Raw genomic sequence first — 21,716 nt, forward strand, 5'->3', positions numbered from 1 at the left:
TTAACAGCTTAAAAGCTTCAATAGCTTAATTTGGGCCGTAAAAAAATTACTCGAGTAAATTTAATTTTTTTTGAGTTTTTAGCGTTTTTTCAGAATCAAAACTATCAAAAATTCAAAACACTACTGAAAATTTTTTGAGACTAAACTGTTGACTGGATAGGCGCAGGTCTTTGGAATCCAGAGACAAGTCTCAAAGCCTGTTAAAGTTTTGAAAGAATACGAAAGAACAGAGAAAGATTAAAGAGAACGTCCTTGTTGCGTAATCCGCTTACAATTCACAAAATACAAAATTTTGGCCTCGTTTTGTTTTTCTAGCTTTTCATCCACGGAAAATTAGGCACCACAAAAAATCATCGAAATGGGTCAATTGATATATCATATTAAAGCCCGGTCAGTCGTGAGTCGAAGGACATTTAGTGTTGAGAAAGGCTTGATTGAATTTTTAGATTTTTGATTTAATTTCGTGCGATTAAGGTGAACAAGCAGGCTTATTTTGGTTTTCATCCAAAAGCATTTACAAACACCAAAATTCGAAGTTTAAATATGCCGATTTTTTAATAAAACGATTGGAACATTTACTTTGTTTCAAATCATTTTGGATTAGTTTTTGAGTTAGACTCGTTAATTTTTATTCTCTAGATGTTAACAGTGAACTGGAAGTTCCACATAATATAATTGTCCCAAACTAGTCAAAATTTGTTCTTTTCAAGCTCCAAAATTTTACAAAAATCTTCACTGTTGAAGTTACCTTTTAAAACTTCAGCTTCCTGTTAAATATTGTATAGCTTATTAACTTTTTTTCGCCCGGCATGCTCGCTTTAATTGCACTGATACTTTGTCGATTCTATCAGACTTATGCTTAACTAATTTCACCTTTGTTTTTTAATATTTTTTCACAAATCAATGCTTCCTAATATTTACAATATTTGGCGGACAACTTTTCCTGGAATGCCCGGTAGCGCACGAACCTCCTTCATTTGCAAAGTTCCGGCAGCGAAAATCTGGAAAAACATAACAACAACTACCCGTGTTTTACAAAGGTGTCGGCAACGAATATGTCTTTTATGTGGGTGGTTCGTTTACTTCACTGTTGTGATCGGGGTCATTCAAGTGTGACAATACTGCAGAGGGAAATTAATGTCACACATCAAAAGGGGAAACTCAGAAATGTTGTATTTTCAGAAAAGGGGAAACTCAAGTCTATTTTTAGGTGGGCATTATCAGTTAGGTCGAGCCGTCAGCTGATTGACTTTATGGTTACACTTGCTGTATTATCTCGCATAAGAACCATTGTCTGAAACCTTAAAACAAACAAAAGTTGCTTCAAATTTGCCCTGTGCAATACGTCTAAAATTTATAAAGCCAAAGTTAAATTATTACCTATCCATTTGCTGACGGTAAGATTTATTCCTACAATCATTTTTCAGAAGATACTTTTTAAATAGCACAAACTAGGTTGTTTAAATGGTCCTCGCTGGCTTTGTTTTTTTTTGTACCATACGGTTCTCGTTTGCCTCAAGATAACTTTATGTGTCTTCAGCCTGTTCAGTTTATTTCGTTGGATTTTAAAATTTGGATCCACTTATTGTCAAAAAAGTGAATATTTCTGTATATCTGAAAAACTGAGTTTTTTATTACTCACTGATTTTCCAAAAATTTCCTCAATCGACCAGAACATTCAATTTTATGGAAATTTAGAATTGTGTTTTGTAATCAATCAGCAAGCCAATTCCAAAAAACTTCAGAGGTTAAAGAGCCCTCTGCGCTGGCCTCGCGCTGCAAAAGAAGACCAGTGGTTTTGGTTACTGTTTTCTTTGGCTGCTTTTTCAAAAACCACCTTTTTGATATTTCACAACATGAAATTTGAATTCATTCGTTGGATATTTCAAAATTTTTTGATCCGCATTGATCAAAATTTGAAATTAAAAAAAATATATGTTTCTAACTCTATTTTTATGTTTTTACGCTAGACTTGCTTGAAAAAAAAAAGAGATGAGAGCTACTTAATATTTCAAAACCTGATCTGCATTGATCAATTTTGAAGTTATATTTAATCAACCTGTTTTGAACTCTGCTAGACTTGCATGTAGATAAACAAACATATAATCTATTCCATCCAATTCAGAAATTTTCAAAATTCAATTCAAGCTAGCTATAATTGGTTCAAAAATTTTCTACTAAGTGTGAAACGTATCATTTTGTACGTAAAATTGCGTGTGAAATAATGTCAGTTCTATCGCATTTATGCCAAATATTTTTCACCCTTATTTTTAGCTTTTTTCCGCAAAATGATTCATTTCAAAATTTCTACATGTTTTTCATTGCTGCCGCATACTTCAGCTTTGGCCACGCTGGCTATAGTTAGCTTTTTTTTTGCTTCGTCAGTTTACTGAAAAACCCAATAATTTTATAAGGCTGTTTTTTGCAGGTATTTGAAATTTTGTCGATATATACCTGAACCCCATGTACAATGCGTCCGCAGCTATATGTAATGCATACCATACAGCACGACTTGTTGTACGTTGGGTAAAAAATAATGTTGAAAAATATTCGTCAAAGTTGAGATTTTGTCTCCAAAATAGTTTCAAACCGCTAATAGAGCGGTTTGAAACTATTAGTAGATTCATTGAAAAATAATTAAAGATTTCGTTTCGCAAATTTTTTGTTTGAAATAGATACATTATAACCATTATCTAGAATATTTTAAATACATAAGTTTGATAAAAAAAGTTTTCCAAAATTGATTTTAACTTGTTATTGAAATATAGAAACACATTCAAAACAAATTTTGCGAATTTTTCTTGATTTTTGGACAAACATTACTATTTTAGATCTTTTTTCATTGGAGAAATGTATAATAGCAAAAATTTCCTAAGTATCTTAGAAAAGTTCTAAGATACAGGAGTTTTTCACAGATTTCTTTATTTAGCAAAAAGTAATTAAAAAACGTCGAAAGGTTGTCGAAATTTTCATATTTTTTCTCTGATGCGAATATTGCGGGCTTATGGGAAACGATATGAGAGTTTGAGTATAGTTTTTATTTAGATAAGGATTAGAATTTGATTTGTTTTGGTTTGACAATTTTTCATAATTAATATAATGGTAACATTTATAAACAAAAAACTGAAAAAAAAAGTTTTTTCCTTTTTTAAAGATTTGTCTCCTGGCACGCTATGTTAATACAAAATGATATTATTTGCTGGTTTTAATTTACAAATATAGCTGAACTGCCACCCTCAATTTATTTTGGAAGGATACAATTTGCAGCTCACACTTCACGCGTTAATTATATAACTGCAATACTTATATATATCAATGCAATTATACTTCAAAATTTTACAAAAGTTGGTCGCAGCTAGCTTACTGTTTAAAAAACCGAGTGCGAAACATCACTACCAGAAGATATAAAAGAAGCGATTTAAAAATGGCATTTAAAAAATCTGAAGAAAAAACAGGAGGACAATTATTCCGCCGGCTTACTCAAATGTTATAACAGTGGAATAATCACTGAGACTAAGTGATTTAAAACTTCTATTCTTTCAAAGTTGCAAAAAAGTGGCTTTGGAGCTCGACGCGGTTCTGAAGAAACATTTCAGTAGTTTGAACTCCTGTGACTGAACACAATCGATTCATTTTCATCTTTCTTCGTCCTTGATTCTTCTAGCGCCCAAAAGAAGACATCAAAATTCAACCCATATATACCCGAGTCGATAATTTTGCAAAAAAAACTTCCGTGAAAAGAAAGCGAGCCTGCCGAATTTTTAGTACTAATGTTACGCAAGTTATCATGGAAAAAATTCCCAATGGCGCTCAATTAGGAGCTCAATGTTTTGAAGATGGGGCTCATTCAGCTCCTTTTATGCAAAAACAGTTCTTATGGAGGGACTCGATACTGCTCATTGAGTCCTCAAGATCTCTGCCACTGGTTTTTCCAGCGGGCGCTGAAGTACAAAAAAAACTCGACAAACAAAATTAATTGAAAAGATTAAAATGTACCCTTGTCAATCAAGGAGGGTAGTCTTACAAGTTCCTGCAAAAATTTTGCACTTCGATTCAAAATACGATGCACCTTTTTAAAAATCACATAAAGAAATTTTCTAAAAGCTGAGAGAAATACAGAGAAAATGAAGTTTTTTGAAGTTGACCACTTTGTTTAATTTTGCTGTCTACGCTTGGCATGTTGATGGTCATAACTTTTTCTAAATTTCATTCAACTGAAGCTAATTTGAACGAGTGTATGGGTTTATTGGAAGCAGAAAAATGTTTAATGAAATCTATAATGAGAGATGGCACCTATGTTTTCATGATGTGGGAACGCAATTTTTTGAAACCTCGTCAACCTTTTTTTCTTAGGTGGACCCAATTATTTTTCTTCGCTCTCCAAAAACACTTTATAAGTAAATACTAAAAACACTAACACTAACTGTAAGACCGGCAATTTTTTTAAATCAGTCCTAATTGCCATTTTTTGACAGTTTTTGAATCCCTCTTTGTACTATTTTGAGATATCCATTTTTGGTGACGGACCCTTAAATTTTTCTAAAAACGCCAATATATACTTGCTTTGAGGGGGGAACGCGCGCCAAAAAAACGCAATTTTTTTGTCAACATTTTTCAAAAAATGCCTAAAACGCCTTTTTTTGGCCTGTTTTTTTTTCAAAATTTTGCCTGCGGCGCAGAAAATTTGGTCAAAATGGGGTCTTTATAGTGATCTAGGAGAGTTCAGAAAATCAATTTAGTCGATATATTTCGCCCTTCCTCTCGAGAAAATCCTAGATCTACCCTTGGTCCCATTTGAATGACGGTAAGCAATGCAGCAAGGTGGAATCCCTCATAGGCGAAGGACCGATTGGGCGAAAATAAAAATTAGCCAATCAGATTTCAGTATTCTAAAATTTGGAAAGAAAACAGGAAAATCTCAAAGAAATTAAACATTTCTAGGAACTTAGTATTAATATTGGCCGAATATAAGAACGGCAGAAATATACAACATTTTCAAATTGTGACTGACCGCCGGCGAATTGAAACAAATTGTATTTTGTTCAAGGTTTTTGTTATAAAAGAAGCTAAATATTGCTTCTTTTATTTCCTCTTAATTGAAAAACAATTGATTCATTTAATAATTGACTTTCGACTGTTTTTGTTTTTGTTCCTTCACCCATGAGTCCTTCGCCCATTCGGTCTTTTGCCCATGAGAATAGCCCCCATGCAGCAAATTATTGCCCGAGTGAAGAAACTTAAATGTATATCTAATCCTCAAAACTTTGGTCATCAGTTTAATTAGCTTCCGGTTTTTAAAAGAATTAAAGAGCATTTTGCTTCTAGTGTTAAACTTTTATGCATTCACTTTATTTTGGCGATATCTCGACGACTTTAATAAAAAAAAACAAATCAATGTATTGTTTTGCACTTCGAAGAAAGTGACGGAATATTTGTTCTCATTGTGTGTTTTTCTTCAGACAAATCACAATTTGCAATTTACAAGTTTTGTAACCACTTTTTGACACCATTTACCTATAAACTGATTAGTGGTCACAAGTGTAAACTTGAACAAAAAAAAGAAAAAGATAGTTGACCTGAAAATCAAACCTCGTGTAAGAAGATGTTATTTATTGAGTGTAGCCATTTGTAGCAGCCACAGAGGCAACAGCATGATGTTTTATAACCTTGACATTGAATGAAAATTGTTAGGACAATTAAAAAGCCTTATTTCATCTTGCGCGCTGTTTTTGCAATCAATGAAATCGCAGTTAAAGTGCAAAAAATGGAAAACAAAAGCCACCTGTTTTTAAATTTTGAGTGGAGTGTTTAATTGGCGCAGCGGAATAGGTCTGGTAGCGTAAATTGTAAATTATTATCGTATCGAGGGGTGTTTGGCTATTAAATAGACGGAAACACAGCAGACTCATTTCAGAAAGGGTTTTAAGCAGTAGCAGAAATAACAAAATAACAAATTAATTTTTGATGGTCGACATTGGTATATATTCTTCCTAGTTTGAGGGTGAAACCGCGTTGAAAGCTCCGAAAATCCTTTGAACTTTGACCTGACGGGAGCATAATCAGGGCAAAAAAGACCGATTGCAATTCAACCTTGTGTTATTTGAAACAAAATGTGGTCTTTAACTTTGGCACGTGCCGCTTTACTTAAACTTAGTGACAGTTTTTCCCTCAAAAGTTTCGGTATAATCTTTCTTATACCAACTCGTGAATTATAAACGACAGTGCTATTTACAAAGGTTGCTCAACATATTTAAGCTGACGAACTTCCTGTTTTTTTTTTCTGAAGGTATAAAATCGTCTGTCTATTTTTCGACTTAGCGTCCTTAATTCCGTTCAACATTTCAGCGACCGCTGTTCAGGTAGTCAAGGGAGGGAAACACGTTTATCTAATTGAACTGTAAATGCACTTGGTGTACCTCCATCCCAGCCAACACCACTCTCAGATTTCCTCCATTACTCCTTTTCATTCTTCGAATCAGTTTGTCTCATTTGAAATCAATTATGTAGTCCCTAAAAGGTCAGTAGTACACTATCTATAGTACATCATGATTTGTTAATCAGCATTAGTAGCAAATGATTTCAAAAAATACGTTTTTTTGAATATTTTTCATTTATAAGTTCCTATACAACCCCTAAATGAGTATATTTTTCTGTTCGATTTTTGGAAATAGTGCGGAAAAGAAGAGGGTGGAGTTTTTGTTGACCTTGTAACCTGGCTGAAATTGCAGCATTGAATTAACATCTACTAAATTGTAAAAATAATGAAATAAACGACAAATTGAAACACGTTTCGACTCCTATTTTTGATTATAAAACTACAAAAAAGCAAGATGAAAGAACCCGTTATGAGAAAACTATGCTCCATTTTAGCTTTTCCCACATGTGATCAGTCTTTCAGTCTGCATTTTTTGAAAGAAAATTGTGTTTTAATGCGTAATTTAGTAATAAAAACGTGCTATTTTATGACAATTTAGGGGGGAGGTGGTGGGGGCTACGGATAAGACTACATTTTTTTATTTTCAATTTTTGGTATTCCAGTGCTATACGCCAAGAAAATATACTTTTTTTTATTTTCAAATCTGGGTCAAATATGATTTGTTCAAATTTATTCCAGAGACTTAAAACTTTGATTTCTTTTTCAACGTCTATTAGAAAATTCAGTCATTTTTGGCCGCATAGCAAAAACGAGCCTTATATGATTTTCTGATACTTTCCTTTTTATTTATACGTATTAAGGTAATCAAACTGTATCAAACAGTATCGAGTACTTTTTAATTAAAACCTTGCTGTTTTAGGCCTAGCTGCAAACAAATCCTTTTAAGAGAATCGTTTAATCTTGAAAAAAAGCACCCGCAAACTTTACTAAATTTTGTTAACTAGACCATAACTTATCAAGCTTTTTGAGCACCAGTTACTCATGACGCTATTGTGGTTTTTTAATTTCTATTACAAATTGATGAGCAAGTCGAATAAAATATTAGGATAAACTGTCTTAAAAGATATGAATATACTTTTGCGACTGATATACGAATATTTATATTTATAAAAAAAATATGTAAACACTCCGGGTTGAACAAAAAAGCTTATCTTACAATTTCGTACAATTCCACGTAACTATACAAAAACTCAACACGTTAAGCACTTTCTCATAAAAGGAAATTGCATGACAACCATTTTTCAATATATCAAACTGTATGAGCACTTCTTTCCATAAAAGAATCATTTGGCTTTTGCTTCGATTTGTGTTTTTTTCCCAAAAAACACATTGAACAAGTTTTCTCATTTGCATGAAATTCCATGACTATTTGGCGCGAATTGCACAGAAGAACTGCGTTTGAAGATTTTCCAAGAGAGTTGATGAAATAAACTTCACTGAGAGTTATAACTAGAAGCGGTAACCTTTTGTGTATGGCTAGAAAACGAGGTTAAAAATTAGGGCGTATTTTTCGACAGATTAAAATTGTCTGATTGTATGAAAATATGAAAATTTAGCAAAAAAAATTTGCGCACAAACTTCAGCGTAGACTACGTTATCGGCCCAAAATAAAAAATATTTTTTTTTGCATCATACTTTTTTTGGGAAATTGTTTGTTTGCGCAAAAAATTGATTTTGCAAAAAAAAAATACTAAAATTTAGGATTTGAAATATATAAAAATTTTTTCTAGCAATGCAAGAAAAAACCTTATGATCCAATTTTCATACTAAAAATTGTATGATAAAAATTTTTCTGTACACAAAATCAAGGAAGGATCACGGATTTTTTCGAGGGGGGGGGGGGGCGATTTTTCAAATAAAACTCCAAAATTTTTGTCAACATTTTTTAGGTTGACAAAATTGATTGTATGAACTCGCTCAAATCACTAGAAAGGCCATATTTGTCCACATGTTCTGCGCCGCAGGCAAAAATTTGAAAAAAAAACAGGCCAAAAAAAAGCGTTTTGAGACACTTTTTGGAAAAGGTTGACCAAAAAATCACGTAATTTCGCGCGAGCTCTCCCCTCAAAATTTGTAAATATTAGTGCCAAAAGCGCATTTAGAAAATTTTTAGGGTCTGTCAACCAAAAATGAATATCTGAAAACAGTAAAAAAAAAAAGGGGGTAATCCTACGGGTGAGCAGGGGATCGAATCCCTGAGGGGAAGGGAGCGTCCCCTCTTCCCTCCCACATAAATCGGCTACTGCACTATGTGTATGCAAATGCATGATAAGCAATTTTAATGCATGATTTTGTAAGATATGCCTTGTCTGTGCATAGAGGTCAATACATGATATTTGGTGACAAAGACATTAGTTTCAGAGGGAAAAAATACAAGCACGCGAGCAGAAAAAAATCTACTTGGTCAAAATAAAATTAACTTGCAACTGTAACTCAAACAATTCTCGCACAGCAAGGGCGCTAATTTATCTCATTATTTAATTTTCTTAGAAGATTAGCGAGGGGATACGACGTTACTTAATAGTTCATCAAACAATAGGATAAATGTTGCTTTTGAAAAATTCTGCTCCATGTGCACTCCCCACATATTTTAATTCCTTGCTGTGTCTTTTTGGTTTTGTGGGCTTTCTTTTCTACTCTTAGATTTTTTGAACGAAGAATTTTCAGATGAAAATTTAGTAGTGACTTTGATATCATATAAACTGCCTACAGAAAATTAAAACTAATGAAACATATTTGGGAAGAACACTGAACAAAACTTGTAAATCAATGATATCAATGGCTCATGTTTTATTATGAAAAAAGTCCTAGGGAAATATAACGCTAGCCGAGCATGTTTTGTAGCTAATAAAAAATAGCACATGTTTTCTCAGTTGCGAAAATTTGGAAGGAGCAATATCTGATGGCGAATAGTACATAAACTAGAGTGTTCATGAAAAAGCCAGTTTCCATCGAAAAATCTGAGCGTGACAATATTTGATGGTTTATAAACAAACCTAAGCATAAGCCAGCCAAAGTATCAACAAACCAAAAAACATGAGTGTTATATAATAGCTATATGCAACATTTATGTAACAGTTACGAAAGTTATGCAACTTTCATTCATTTGATGTAACTTTTCGTCTGGTTTATATAAACTGCACATTTTTGGTTAATTTATACTTCGGCTAAATTTTTTTACCTCCAATAAACATTTATCTCTTTACTTGCAAAATTTTTACATATAACGTAGAAATCAAACCGGACAGTTTTGTTGCTGTGTCTGTATTTGGGGTTGATTAGCATTGGTTTCTTTCTTTATTTTGGTTTAGCGGTTTGATTACAGTGCGGGATCTTCACAATTTGTAATTAAAATTATATGCTTAGTACTGCTTACGGGAAAAATATTTTTTGAAAAAAAAAGACGAGTTGAACAAAATACGCTCCTATGAAAAAAGGTAGTAAAAATAAAGCATTTCAAATTTTTTTTAAGTAATCTAGATAGGAATTTTGAAGCCAATAGACTTTCTTGTTCGACTAAAAAATGTTTTGGAAACGTTTTTTTTTGTTGTAGGATATTTTCAAATTTTTGTTTTAAACCATATCTGGTTCATTTGAAATTAATATTGTTCTTTTCAATGAGACTGTATATTTTGTTTTCTAGGTATCATGTCTATCATTTTTTGTCCTATAGCCGCTTTCCTTCTTGAGTTTGCCAGATTGGTTGATCTGGAATGTCAGCACATGATGTTGGCTCTTTGTCTTCGTTTTGCAAGAATAGTTGGCGTGAATTTAGACAATTTTTATTGATTTTCCTACTTTACTTTGCCAGATTGGCTCATATGAAATGACGACAGTTAATCTTTGTTTTTTGTGGTTGTTCATCTAAAATGGATAGCGAGAAAAATTTATTAAGGAAGTTGACTTTCTCCTTTCTTTTGCAAGAATGGTTGATAAGGAATGTCGACATGTGATATTGGGTTTCTTTCTATGTTTTGAAAGAGCGGATGAAATGCATTGCCAACATTTGTGCGTTGAACATGTCACAATGTTTGCTTAGGTGATAGAAAAGACAAAAAGCCAAGATCTTCTTTCGACATACCATGGCATGTCGAAAGAAGATCTTGGCTTTTTGTCTTTTCTATCCTCTAAGCAAACATTATGATTATTTCAAAGCATAAATTTTGAAAGACAGTCCAAACAGTGCTGATTTAAACTATTCAGACAAAACGAAAAAGAAACGTGAAACTTAGAATGCGCGTTTTCCAATTGGATCCATATTTAATTTTTTATAAATATGACCAAACTACCAAACTGACTTAAAATTTTAGAAAATTTACTGCCGTCCAATTTATTTTGCAAAAAAAGGCCCAAAATATTGCCACAGAACAACAAATTTTGGCTACAAAACGAAAAATTATTATATACATAAATGAAATTTTGAAAAGATGAAACCCATTTGAATTTTGTTGAGCTACATAACTGACGCTTTTAAAATAGTTCTGTTAACAATTGAACTGGTAGTTTGGGCGAAAACTTTTCTGATTAAAAAATGAGTGTTTTGGGTAAATTTCAGTTCCAATTTGTGCAAAAAAAGTGCACCGTATTTTTTCTAAGCAAACTTTGTCTTTTTCAAAAACTTCAATTCAACCCAATTTGAGAGAAACGCGTTCTAAATTTTATTTCTTTCGTTTTATTCAAGCAGTACTGTAAATGATTTTTCATCATCGGTAGCAATACTTCTGATAACTGAAGTTGAATTTTCGTGTTTGTTACTCACCGAAACTGTGATCTGGTTAACAGGCGAGCTTTTTTACATATTAGATTGTGCGTATCTAAGTTGATTTGATTTTATCATTTAACTATATCGACGTTACAACGCGCAGCAAAGGCTCCCTGTTAAGGTAAGTTAAGTACCCCACTAAGCATCGATATCTTTGAAAACATAACATAATTTTTGAAAACAGCCTACGCTACGCAATAATTTCAAAAAAAAAAATTTTTACCTTTTTTCCGACTTTCGAAGTGTGGTTTTTTATTCAGTCAATTTTTGGGGATCAAAAAAATAGTTTTTAACAAAATTTATTTATACTCCATTCAAAATATTGCCTCCCTGAAATCGAATTTATAATTAAATTTTACCTCCAATCATTTTTTGCAAAGTTATGGGAGTTGGAAAATTGCAAATTTGGCCATGCTCTGGACTATTTTAAGCGCGTTTTGAAAATTTTATTCATAATGCTGAAAGCGTAAGACGAATTATCTAATCAACAACATTTTACAACAAAATCGTTCCATATTAATTTCGTCCGGCTCAAATTTCACAATTAATCTTTGATTGATTTTGTCCATATTTTTAGTTTTTAAATAACTTTTTCTCTCAAAAATTATTTGTTATGGTTAAGGGGCAGTCGGAACATTCAGGGCTTTGCTCTGTATTCGAACACTCTTGTTTGGCCAAATAGTCTTAGTTTCCAACAACTTTTTAAATTAATAAAAACTGATCGCGGTTGAAAAATTCCTAACAAAACATTTTGAGGGAATCAACTTCTTTTGTAGTGTTTAAGAACACTCAGTCAAAAGTTAGGAGCTTAAAAATTGAAATTTGTCTGATAAAAAACTACACCGAATTTCAATCCTTTCTTCAGAAGTCGCGCCAAACTCTGAGCCATGACGAAAATTACTTTAACTATTCATCAGTAGGCGATTATTAAGAACTGGACATGGCAACCCTTACCCTCAATTTGTAGGTGATTTCGAATCTCAAATTGTTCACGACGAGGTCAGTGTTTTAATCAAAAATACTAATCATACAATTCCATAAACTAAGTCTATGAAAAAATACTAATCATACACTTTGCTAAAATGGTGTCATCGAATTTTCGGAAAATTTTTCTCTTGTTTTGGCATAAAATTCGGTGTATCGTAAAAAAAAAACTTTTTGCCAAATAAAATGCTAACCATATAATTTCATATATTGAAACTGTATGACTAGCATTTTTTGATGGCGACGACAAAAATTTTTCAATGTATTTTTGAAATTGTCCCCAAACATTTTTTTGTGTTTTTTTTCAACAGCAAACTGATTCTCGTACTCAAACAAACATTTTTTGAAAAAAAAAGCATGCAAAATTTAGTCTTTTGTGTGTATAAGGTATTCCTGGATATACTAATGTTAGATTTTTTTTCCTTCTCTCCTCATAACTTTTTCAAAAACGCTTAAGACTCCTCTCTCTTCTTTTGTATGACATGTTTTTGTATGCCTTGGTCAATATCTGGTAAATAAGAAATTCAAATTTTAGGACTAATCATCTTTGAAAATTTTTGCCAAAATTTAAAAGTTCGTTACTTTCGTTATATTGTTTGTGTGAGACAGATTTAAAACATTTCAGGCTGTTTCCAATGCATTTTTTAATTTTTAATGCGAGACGTCCAAACCTTTGGTTACTACATTTGAGTACTACAACAACAAAAAAATGTCGAGACACAAAAATGTAGAAAATCAGTATTTTTGGTTTATGGAAAAATGCTAGTCATATAGTTTCCATATATGAAAAAATACCAATTATAGACTTTTCATGCAATTTTCTGTACTTATGGAATTGCATGAAAAGTGTATGATTAGCATTTTCCATTTATGAAAATTCTATGACTAGAATTTTTGGTCAACCCGGGATGGTAAGAGAAGGAGCAAAAATCAACTGAATGTTTACAAGGTGGTGTGGTTCAAACTTGGAATTCACGCTAAATTTTTGCTAGTTTGGCGGTACAAATTGATCATTACGAGGCCAAACTGAGCATTTTGTGAATTGTAAGCGGATTCCGCAAAAAGGACGCTCCCTTTCTTCTTCTTTTCTTCTTTCATTTCCTTTGATCGTTCCGACACAATTTAACACGTTTAAAGACTTGTCTCTAGAGTTCAGGATCTTACAGACACAACATTGTGCGCCTATCCGGTGCAGTTTGGCCTCGTAATGATTGGTTTGGTTTCTCAATTAAATATTTTAATTTTAATTAGACATATTGACCGCGAACTCTTGTGTTGCCTTTGTTTCAAAATTGTAGTTTAGAATGAAATGCTTTTCAGTGGACACTTTTGATTTTTAAATACAAGCAAAACGCGAGGTTCAAAGTTTCAAAACATCAGCTTTTTCTGTACAGCAGTCTCAAATACAATTATAAAATCTTTGTTCATACAGTGTATCTTCTTTAATTTAAAAAAACAGCGCACAAAGTTTGATATTTTTGTCATTTACGTTTAAACAACAAAAAAAGAACCAGAAGTCTTTTCCTATTAAAATTCTGTGAACAAATTCTCAACAAAAAAGCCAATATGCCGTCTTCAAAATTATTGTCTGATGAATTCCTGACATTTTAATAAATTGGCTGCTAATCTGTAAGTTGCTCTGCGCCTCTGATTTTTTTGTTCGCTGAAATCTTTTCGTCAAAAAAGCTCAAAGATTTTTTCAAAAGAGATAAGCAAGAACTAAGTATATAATTAGTTATCTTAACTTTCTTCTTGAGACATATACTTTTTACATTTTTTTCTTCAATTGATTTTTCTCTCGCCTACTTTTCAATTCCAATGCTTTTACGCGTGGAGGAAATTAGACGGGAAACCAATTAGATGTCACTAATAAAAGAGAAATGAGGTATTAATTTTCTTTCAACAAACCTACCATTTTGGGCAAAAAGCCATGGGCTGACAAAAATTATTGCCTCCAGCGAAATTTTACAAAAATACAAAAGTATGTGATCCAATTGCAGATTAAAATAACTATTGTAAATTACTTTAGAAATGTTATCCAAACAATATCAAAAAAAATTAAAATGCAAACTCAATTGACATTTGAAATTTGATTTGTCAAAAATTTTGTTCACCAGTCCACACTGAAAGCTGCCCACACTGAGGGGAGGGTAAGGGGGTGTTTTAACTTGATCCAATATTTGTATCCCAAAAACTGTGATCAGTCACACTTCGACCCAGTAAATTATTTAGGGGGGGGGGGGGTCATATGACCCGCCTAGGTTTTTGACCCCATCACCATACAAAGGGACCCCCTTTAGTACTATTTTGCGTATTGTATATTTGTATTTGTATGAATGTATATTTGATACAGATTTGCGTTGTCAAAAAATTACATGCATAAGGGGATAGTTAACAAGGTCCAATAGGGGCAAAATAGTTAACAGGATCCTAATGATCCTATTTTATTCAATATTTCATTTTTGTAATTAGAATTTTCTACTAGTTGATAGTATTTTCCGTTTTAAATTTTTATGCTAGTCGAGTTTTTTGCTAGTCGATACACTGTATCGTCTATCTTCGGGACTTTTGCCTCGTCTATCTTCGGGACTTTTTTTTCTCGTCTATCTTCGGGACTTTTTTGTTCTTATATGGCATAATTAATGTTTCGCTTCTTGCTATCGTTCCGAATCTCATAAACGAAACGCAAATTTCATACTTTTTTCGACCGAAAAAAAACACAAAGAAAACCAACCAATGGATATAACAAACAAATTATTAATAAAAGAGTTAGGAAAGTGGAGAAAAAGCAGAATATTTCGAGAGCCAAAACCCCTCAGTGGCTTGATTATAGACGCGCTTTTCTAAAAAAATCTAAATACTTGTCCATACAAATAAAGAAACATTTTTTCCAAAGTTGATGATATAAACTTATAATTTTTGAGATAAAAAGCAAATTAGCAGGAAAATTTAGCCCAAAATATAGTGCATCTGCTCTCTGTTTGGAACCAAAATGAATTATTTTTCAGATAAGCAGAGTTGTGTAGAATGTGTGGACCATTGTTATAGAGAAATCTACATTATTGTTCCGACTTTCGAAAAAAAAACGAAAAATTTATGCTTCTTCTGGGTTTTTTATTCAGTCAATTTTCGGCAATCGAAAAAATACTTTTCAGCAAAATTTTTTAACCCTCATTAAAGATAACGACTCCCTAAAATCAATTTAAAAAGATATTTTACCTCCGTTGTTTTTTGCAACGTTTGGGGAGCTTGAAATTTGCCAATTTGGCCATGCTCTGGATTAATTTATGCGCGTTTTGTAGAGTTTATCCATAATCCTGAAAGCGTAACGCAAATTGTTTATGCGTGGCCAATTATCCCGCACAACAAAAACGTTCCAACTTGAATTTAGGCTGGCTAATTGTTCGTATTAATTTTCACGCTTTATCTTTGATATTGTCCAGAATTTATAGTTTTTCGACATTCGATTTCCCAAAAACTATTCGATATGGGTTAACGGGCAGTCGGAACATTAAGGAATTTGCCCTGATAGCAGTCTTCTTCTGAGTCTTCGTCTAGTTAATTGTTTAGAATATTTCGCTTGGATTTCTGATATATCAAAATTGAGATTGATAGCAACTGATTTGGGAAAAAGTAAATAAGTAGCCGCTAAAGTAAAGAGTTACATATTTGGCTCAGATAATTTGAAATTTTTTGAAGACTAAATATCCTCTAAGATATAGTAAAATAAATGTAAAAAGCATCAGCGACATTCGCATACACCGAGTACAGTTTGAGATGTTATATCAAGTGAAGTTATAGCAGAGTAGATAGAGAGACGTTAAATACACTCATGAAATGTAAAATAAAATCAATGAAAACAAAATTTATTAAGAGTTTAAAAAATTAACAAGACTGCTCGTATCAGGGCAAAGCCCTGAATGTTCCGACTGCCTTCTAAGGTTTATGGAGCAGCAGTAATAACATAAAAAAATTAAATGAAATAAAAAAGTGAAAATTTTTTTTTCTAAAATTTGAAATTTTTTATGAAAATCATTCCCCCACACGCCATATAAAGTATAAAAAGATAGATTTCGTTCCTTGTAATAAATCAATTATGGCAAACAAGCTTCGTTCAACCAACTTGGAACGATTTATCAGACGGATTAAATCTCCGCTTACGCGTTAATAGCGCGAATTATATCGCGCGGTAATTGTCCCAAATTGGTCAAAAGTCAAAATGGCAATCTTTAAACCCTCATAACTTTACGAAAAATGATCACAGGTGAAATAACTTTTCAAATTTAAGTTCAGGACAACAATACCTTTTGAATGATATAAACAAATTCCGTCAAAAATGGCTAGTTAAAAAGTCGAAATTTGTCTGAAGAAAAAAAACCCACCCCGAGCAAAAATATTCCGTTACTTTCGTAATTTATTTAACCTTCAGAATCAGTTGATACCCTCTCTAAATAGTGCATAAATCTGACGGTTTATTAAAGCACAGGAATCTCACATAACCACGAAACTTTTGAATGGCTGGGCGCTTTTTTGTGTCAAACGTGCATTTCCTAATTGACAAATTTCTAGTATGTTGATGTTGCAACGAAACATGCGAGTCATAAGTTATCGTCGAGAAGACTTTCAGTCCCCTTACAATTAATTACCCGAAGTTTGAATGATTCAAAAAATGCGATGAGGAGTACGGTTTTCGTCAAAAAATTTGATTTTATTATTTTACACCTGGTCAAAGAATAGAAGAACTGCTCAGATCGCTATTCAGATAAAATTGCAGTTTTTGGCCTCTATTCAATAGCGTTAATGCCCGATTTTGTTGAAGGTAAACTAAACAAGGAAAGGTCGCATGATGTGTAATATAGTGGTACCCTCTATTACCAAAACATTTGGGTTCCGTAAGCACAGGTAAGCAGGCTGTTTAGATTTCCACACAAAAGAATGCAAAAAATAGGGAGAGTTATTTTGAATACTGAAGATCACCATAACGCAAATATATTTGGGAAACATCGGCTTTGGGGCAAAACCCGAAATTTTGCTTTATTATTTGAAGCTAATAACCTTTTGATTTAGTAATAGTTTCAAGTATTTAGGCAGTATTTTGAAATTGAACCTTTACAGTGTTCACTGCATATTTTAGTTCCAACCATTAAAATGGGAAGCAACTTGGTATTCGGATGTGTTGTAGCTTTATCTTTTCTCTTTTTTCTTTTCCACGAAAAATGAGGAACCAAAAATAATCATAAGAATGGGTAGAGTGATAAATTATTATTAAAATTTTTTTTCAGCCGTGATTCGAACATAAAAAAAAATTTGGAAAAAATTTCCTCAGTGTCGAGAAAGACCCGTTTGAATTTTTTTATTTTTGGTGTAACTTCGAGCGAATGAGGTGAGCGAGCAGAGCAGGCTTAAAATAGCTTATTTATCCTAATTTAAGCCACGAAAACTTAGTTTACTCGATTAAAGTTAGTTTTTGGAGTTTGTTTGCGCCGTTTTGGGAATCAATAATTTTCAAAAAAAATTTGCGAAAAAAAATTTTAAAAAAAATTGAAGTTTTTCTATTCATTTCTCTACAAAACTGTTTTTATAATTTGCCTTTTTTATGACTGTCAAAAATGCATAAGTTCTAGAAAAATATTTTTGTATTTTTTTAAACTGGTTGGAAGATTCTGTGGTACTTGCAAAATAACCGGCTGTGTCCTTGTTTCAAATTGTCAATGTTTTGTAATGCTACCCCGGGTTGACCTCCATAGATCAAAAATGCTAATCATACAATTCCATAAACGAAGTCTATGAAAAAATACTAATCATACAATTTTCATTGTACAATCAGACACTGATTTTTTTCAGGCCATCCAAATAAAATTTAGATAGTCCCTAAAACACAAAATAAAACCTACTTTGTCCAAAAAATTGCACTGAAGGCAAATTTTGAAAAAAGAAGAAAACCCAGAAATGACTTTTTGCGCACTTCTTGAAAAATTTGGAGGAAATTGCGTTTTTTTAGGCGGGCTTCCTCTTTTGTGTATATTATTGAACTATTTACAATTTTCGTAACTATTACTGACGGAGAAATTTTGACCAAGGCAGGGACTTTTCAGTGTTTTCTATTTTTTTTTTGAAATCCGCCTCCCTCGAGAAAATCCTAGATTCGCCCCTGACTATTATTACTCTACTGTTATTATAAAACTTGTGTATATTGCTGTCCAAGGTGTGTCTTTGAAAAAACGTTTTGTGTCGGTCGACAAAAATGGATGTCGTAAAATAGTACCAAAGCGACCCATTGGTTGGCGAGAGGGTCAAATCTTTGAGAAAAGAAAAAGGCGATCAATTTTTCTTTTTTTTTTAGTTTTTTCTCTTTGAACTTAACGGACATTTATGAATAATCTTTTGAATGAACTCTGAAATACTATATGAACTGATTTTAGGTTGTGAAAATCTAACTATCTTCGAAATAAATGCACGTGATTGATTTGGATTTGTTCAACAAAATGTAACCAAACAATCACACTTCGCGTGTAAAAATTTCGAAACTTATTCAACAATCATCGCTGCAAAGAAACTTTCTTTCAACCCTCTGACACGATGAAGCTACCGACCGATTTCTTCGCCATACCCGAAAAGGCACTTAGCCGAAAGTTTGGTCAATGGGGTTATTTCGTTGCCCAAAATGCCTGGCTTTTTATCATTACAACTGGATTATTGGGCTGTTTTTCCAGTATCGGTTTTTTCTGGCTGCAAACTGAAAAAGATATTGACGTTTTTGATATTTATTTTCCAAGAAATGGAAGGATTACTAAAGGGCTGAAGCAGATGCGTGAAGACTTTCCCGATACAAGTGATACAAACTACTTCGCGTGGCAAGATAACGGTGAATATTTAACCCTGTCAATTTTAATTTGGGACCCTTTGAAAGGTAGCAGAGACGTGGTTCTGAACTCCGCTGTCAAAAAAGACATCCATAAAATTTGTGACTGGGTTCAAGATTATTCGGCTTACAGTCCCAGTATGAATAAAACCCTCACATACACTGACGTTTGTGCAATCGACGGAATAAACCAAGAGTACAAACAGTGTCTTCTGCCCGAATTGTGTCGAGTAGCCGAATGGGATACTGAAAAAGGTGAATTGAAATACTTCAGCGAATCCATTCTTCAAATGTTCAGCGATCCTAAGTTCACCAAGAAGAATGGACTGGGAAACAATGTAGTCATAACACGCGGAGGGCAGTCGGCTAGACTGATATTCTTCTTAAAGAAAGCAAATGAAACTCAACTAGCCGAATCGCATTTCTGGGTCCGACAATGTTTCGAAGACTTGCACGTTATGGTAAAGAAACTCGAATCGGCTAATTACGCGTTATACTCGCTGAGGATCCAATTAGACGAATGGGGCAGTGTATTTGAACGAGACTCTAAGCTTTTTGCACTTGCGGTTATTTTCCTCGTCGGCTTTTCGGTCATCGCTTCTTCGAGCCTTGACTGTTTGACCTCTAGGAGTCTTCTGGCCTTGGCGGCTATTCTTAGCACTATCCTGGCTATTGTGACTGGTATCTCTGTGCTGAGTGTAGCAGGGGTTCCCTTGATCCAAGTGGCCTTCTTAACACCATTCATTATTTTAGGTAAGTGTGCATAAAAAATTGGAAGTTCAAAATTTATTCTTATCGACAATCTCCTTCAAAACAGTTTTGGCTCTTTTCCAGTTTCCCACCCCCCTCGTAAAATTTCAAAACAAAATTGTTCAAAAATTGTTCACACGGCATTTTGCATGTAAGAAATGTTGCAAAAATTTGTTCACCTGTTCACACTGACAAGTTTTAATGCAGTTTATAACACGAAAATTCATTTTAAATAGGTTTTCATGTATTAAACATCCGATAAAATCAAAAGGGGGGAACTGGGAAAGAGTCTCAGTTTGTTACATACTAGTATATTAAATTGCGCGCAAATTCAGGTTTTTTCTCTCAAAAATGCTTGTTCCAAGGATGATTTTGGACATCATTCACTGGGAATTTAAACAATTTTTGGAGAAATCGAGAGCAAATGCTCAGAGCGACTTCTATAAAATTATCAAAGATTGGTTTTAAGGAGTTGACGATTTATTTCGAATTTGAAAATGTAAGTTTTCACTAATATGCACTAGGTTTTGCATCGAATGAACTCTTTCTCGAATAAGCAGAAATGTTCATGCAATGTGAAGCATTCTAAGCAATCAAATGAGTTGTTCTTACTTACAATTTTAGGGGTTTTCAAAAAATATTGTCGATGGTGGAATTTGGCTTTTTTGCAAATTTTTCGAAAAAAATTGGAAAGTCTTTGAAACCAAATTTAAACAATTTCATAGCGAGTAGCTCTGAGCGTTCAATGATGCTGTCCAAAATCATCCTTGAAAACTGGATTTTTGAGATAAAAACCTACATTTTCGCTTAATATTGTCCAGTAGTATAGTCTGTATCATAGTTTTGCTTTTTCCATCCATTGAGTTTGAACTTTGAAAAATTAATTTAGTGTTGTCATAGTACAATTGTCTTTTGCATGTTGAACAAAATAACTCAATTGTTGTACATGCTTCCCCAGTCAAAATTGAATGGTTGTCTTTAAGTTCTTGAAAGCTTCCTTATAGGAATAAGTAAGTTTATGCATAATTGGGCCGGAATTTTGTTAGATTCTTTTTAGACTCTAGAAGATAAATTTTTGTGTATGCATTTCACAAGATAGATATTTTTTATTTTGAATTAAACAATATACAAATTTTTCGGCTAGTTTAGCCATAATAATACGTAACACAACTACGAGAATGGAAAATATTAAGGGTAGGGGCAGTGGAATAGAGCACGTTTTTCAGCCAGACATAGAGAGGTTTTTTAGCCAATAAAGAGGGTTGAATTGATTATTTTATGATGTTCTTGAGCTCTGCTCAACTGATATGGGTGTTAGCTTGAGAAAAACTCTAGATAATTTAATTACAAAAACGAAGAGATCGCTCTTATACAAGTCTGCATTTGAGGTCTATGGAGCAGTTTTGCTTTTGGAAAAAGAATAAAATTTTTTAAAAATTTTAAAAAAAATATTGCGCCGTTTTCTAATAAAGTATCCACCCTTACGCTAGTAAAAGTAAAAAGTGACACATATCACATTAAGCAAAGCATCAAATAGAAAAAATAGCATGCCTCAAATCAATTTGGAACGATTTCTAAGGCAGGTCATATATCTGCTCACATGTTAATAGCCCAAATTATATCGTGAATTAATTGTCCCAAAAAATCTCTTATCGCCTATAAGTTTACAAAAATTGATCATAGATGAAATATCTTTTTAAATTTGAGCTCAAGACAACATAACCATTGTCAAAAACTGCTAATTAAATCGAAGGTGTTGGTCGGGTGAAAAAGAACCACCCGATCACAAATATTTGGTCATTTTCTCCAAATAAAACAGCACAAAAACACCTTACCATTGGCTAGGTACCTGTGAGCTAGCAAAAAATCTGAAAGCACAAAAAAATCTAAAATCAAAGCAAAGCATTAGAAGATTTTGATAC

At 33.0% G+C, this 21,716-nt stretch overlaps 1 protein-coding gene across 1 annotated transcript in view; it reads left to right on the forward strand.

Annotated features, from left to right (window-relative positions):
* Positions 1-1,159: 1,159 nt before the first annotated feature.
* LOC134845822 (patched domain-containing protein 4-like) overlaps positions 1,160-21,716 on the forward strand; it is a gene marked incomplete in the record, with an annotated part of 28,359 nt that continues 7,802 nt past the window's right edge. The window contains 2 exon segments of the mRNA XM_063862903.1: positions 1,160-1,397; positions 18,605-19,797. Of these exon segments, the coding sequence (XP_063718973.1) occupies positions 18,762-19,797 (1,036 nt within the window).

Source organism: Symsagittifera roscoffensis, chromosome 5 (assembly GCF_963678635.1).
Source record: "Symsagittifera roscoffensis chromosome 5, txSymRosc1.1, whole genome shotgun sequence".
Classification (NCBI taxonomy): Eukaryota; Metazoa; Xenacoelomorpha; order Acoela; family Convolutidae; genus Symsagittifera; species Symsagittifera roscoffensis.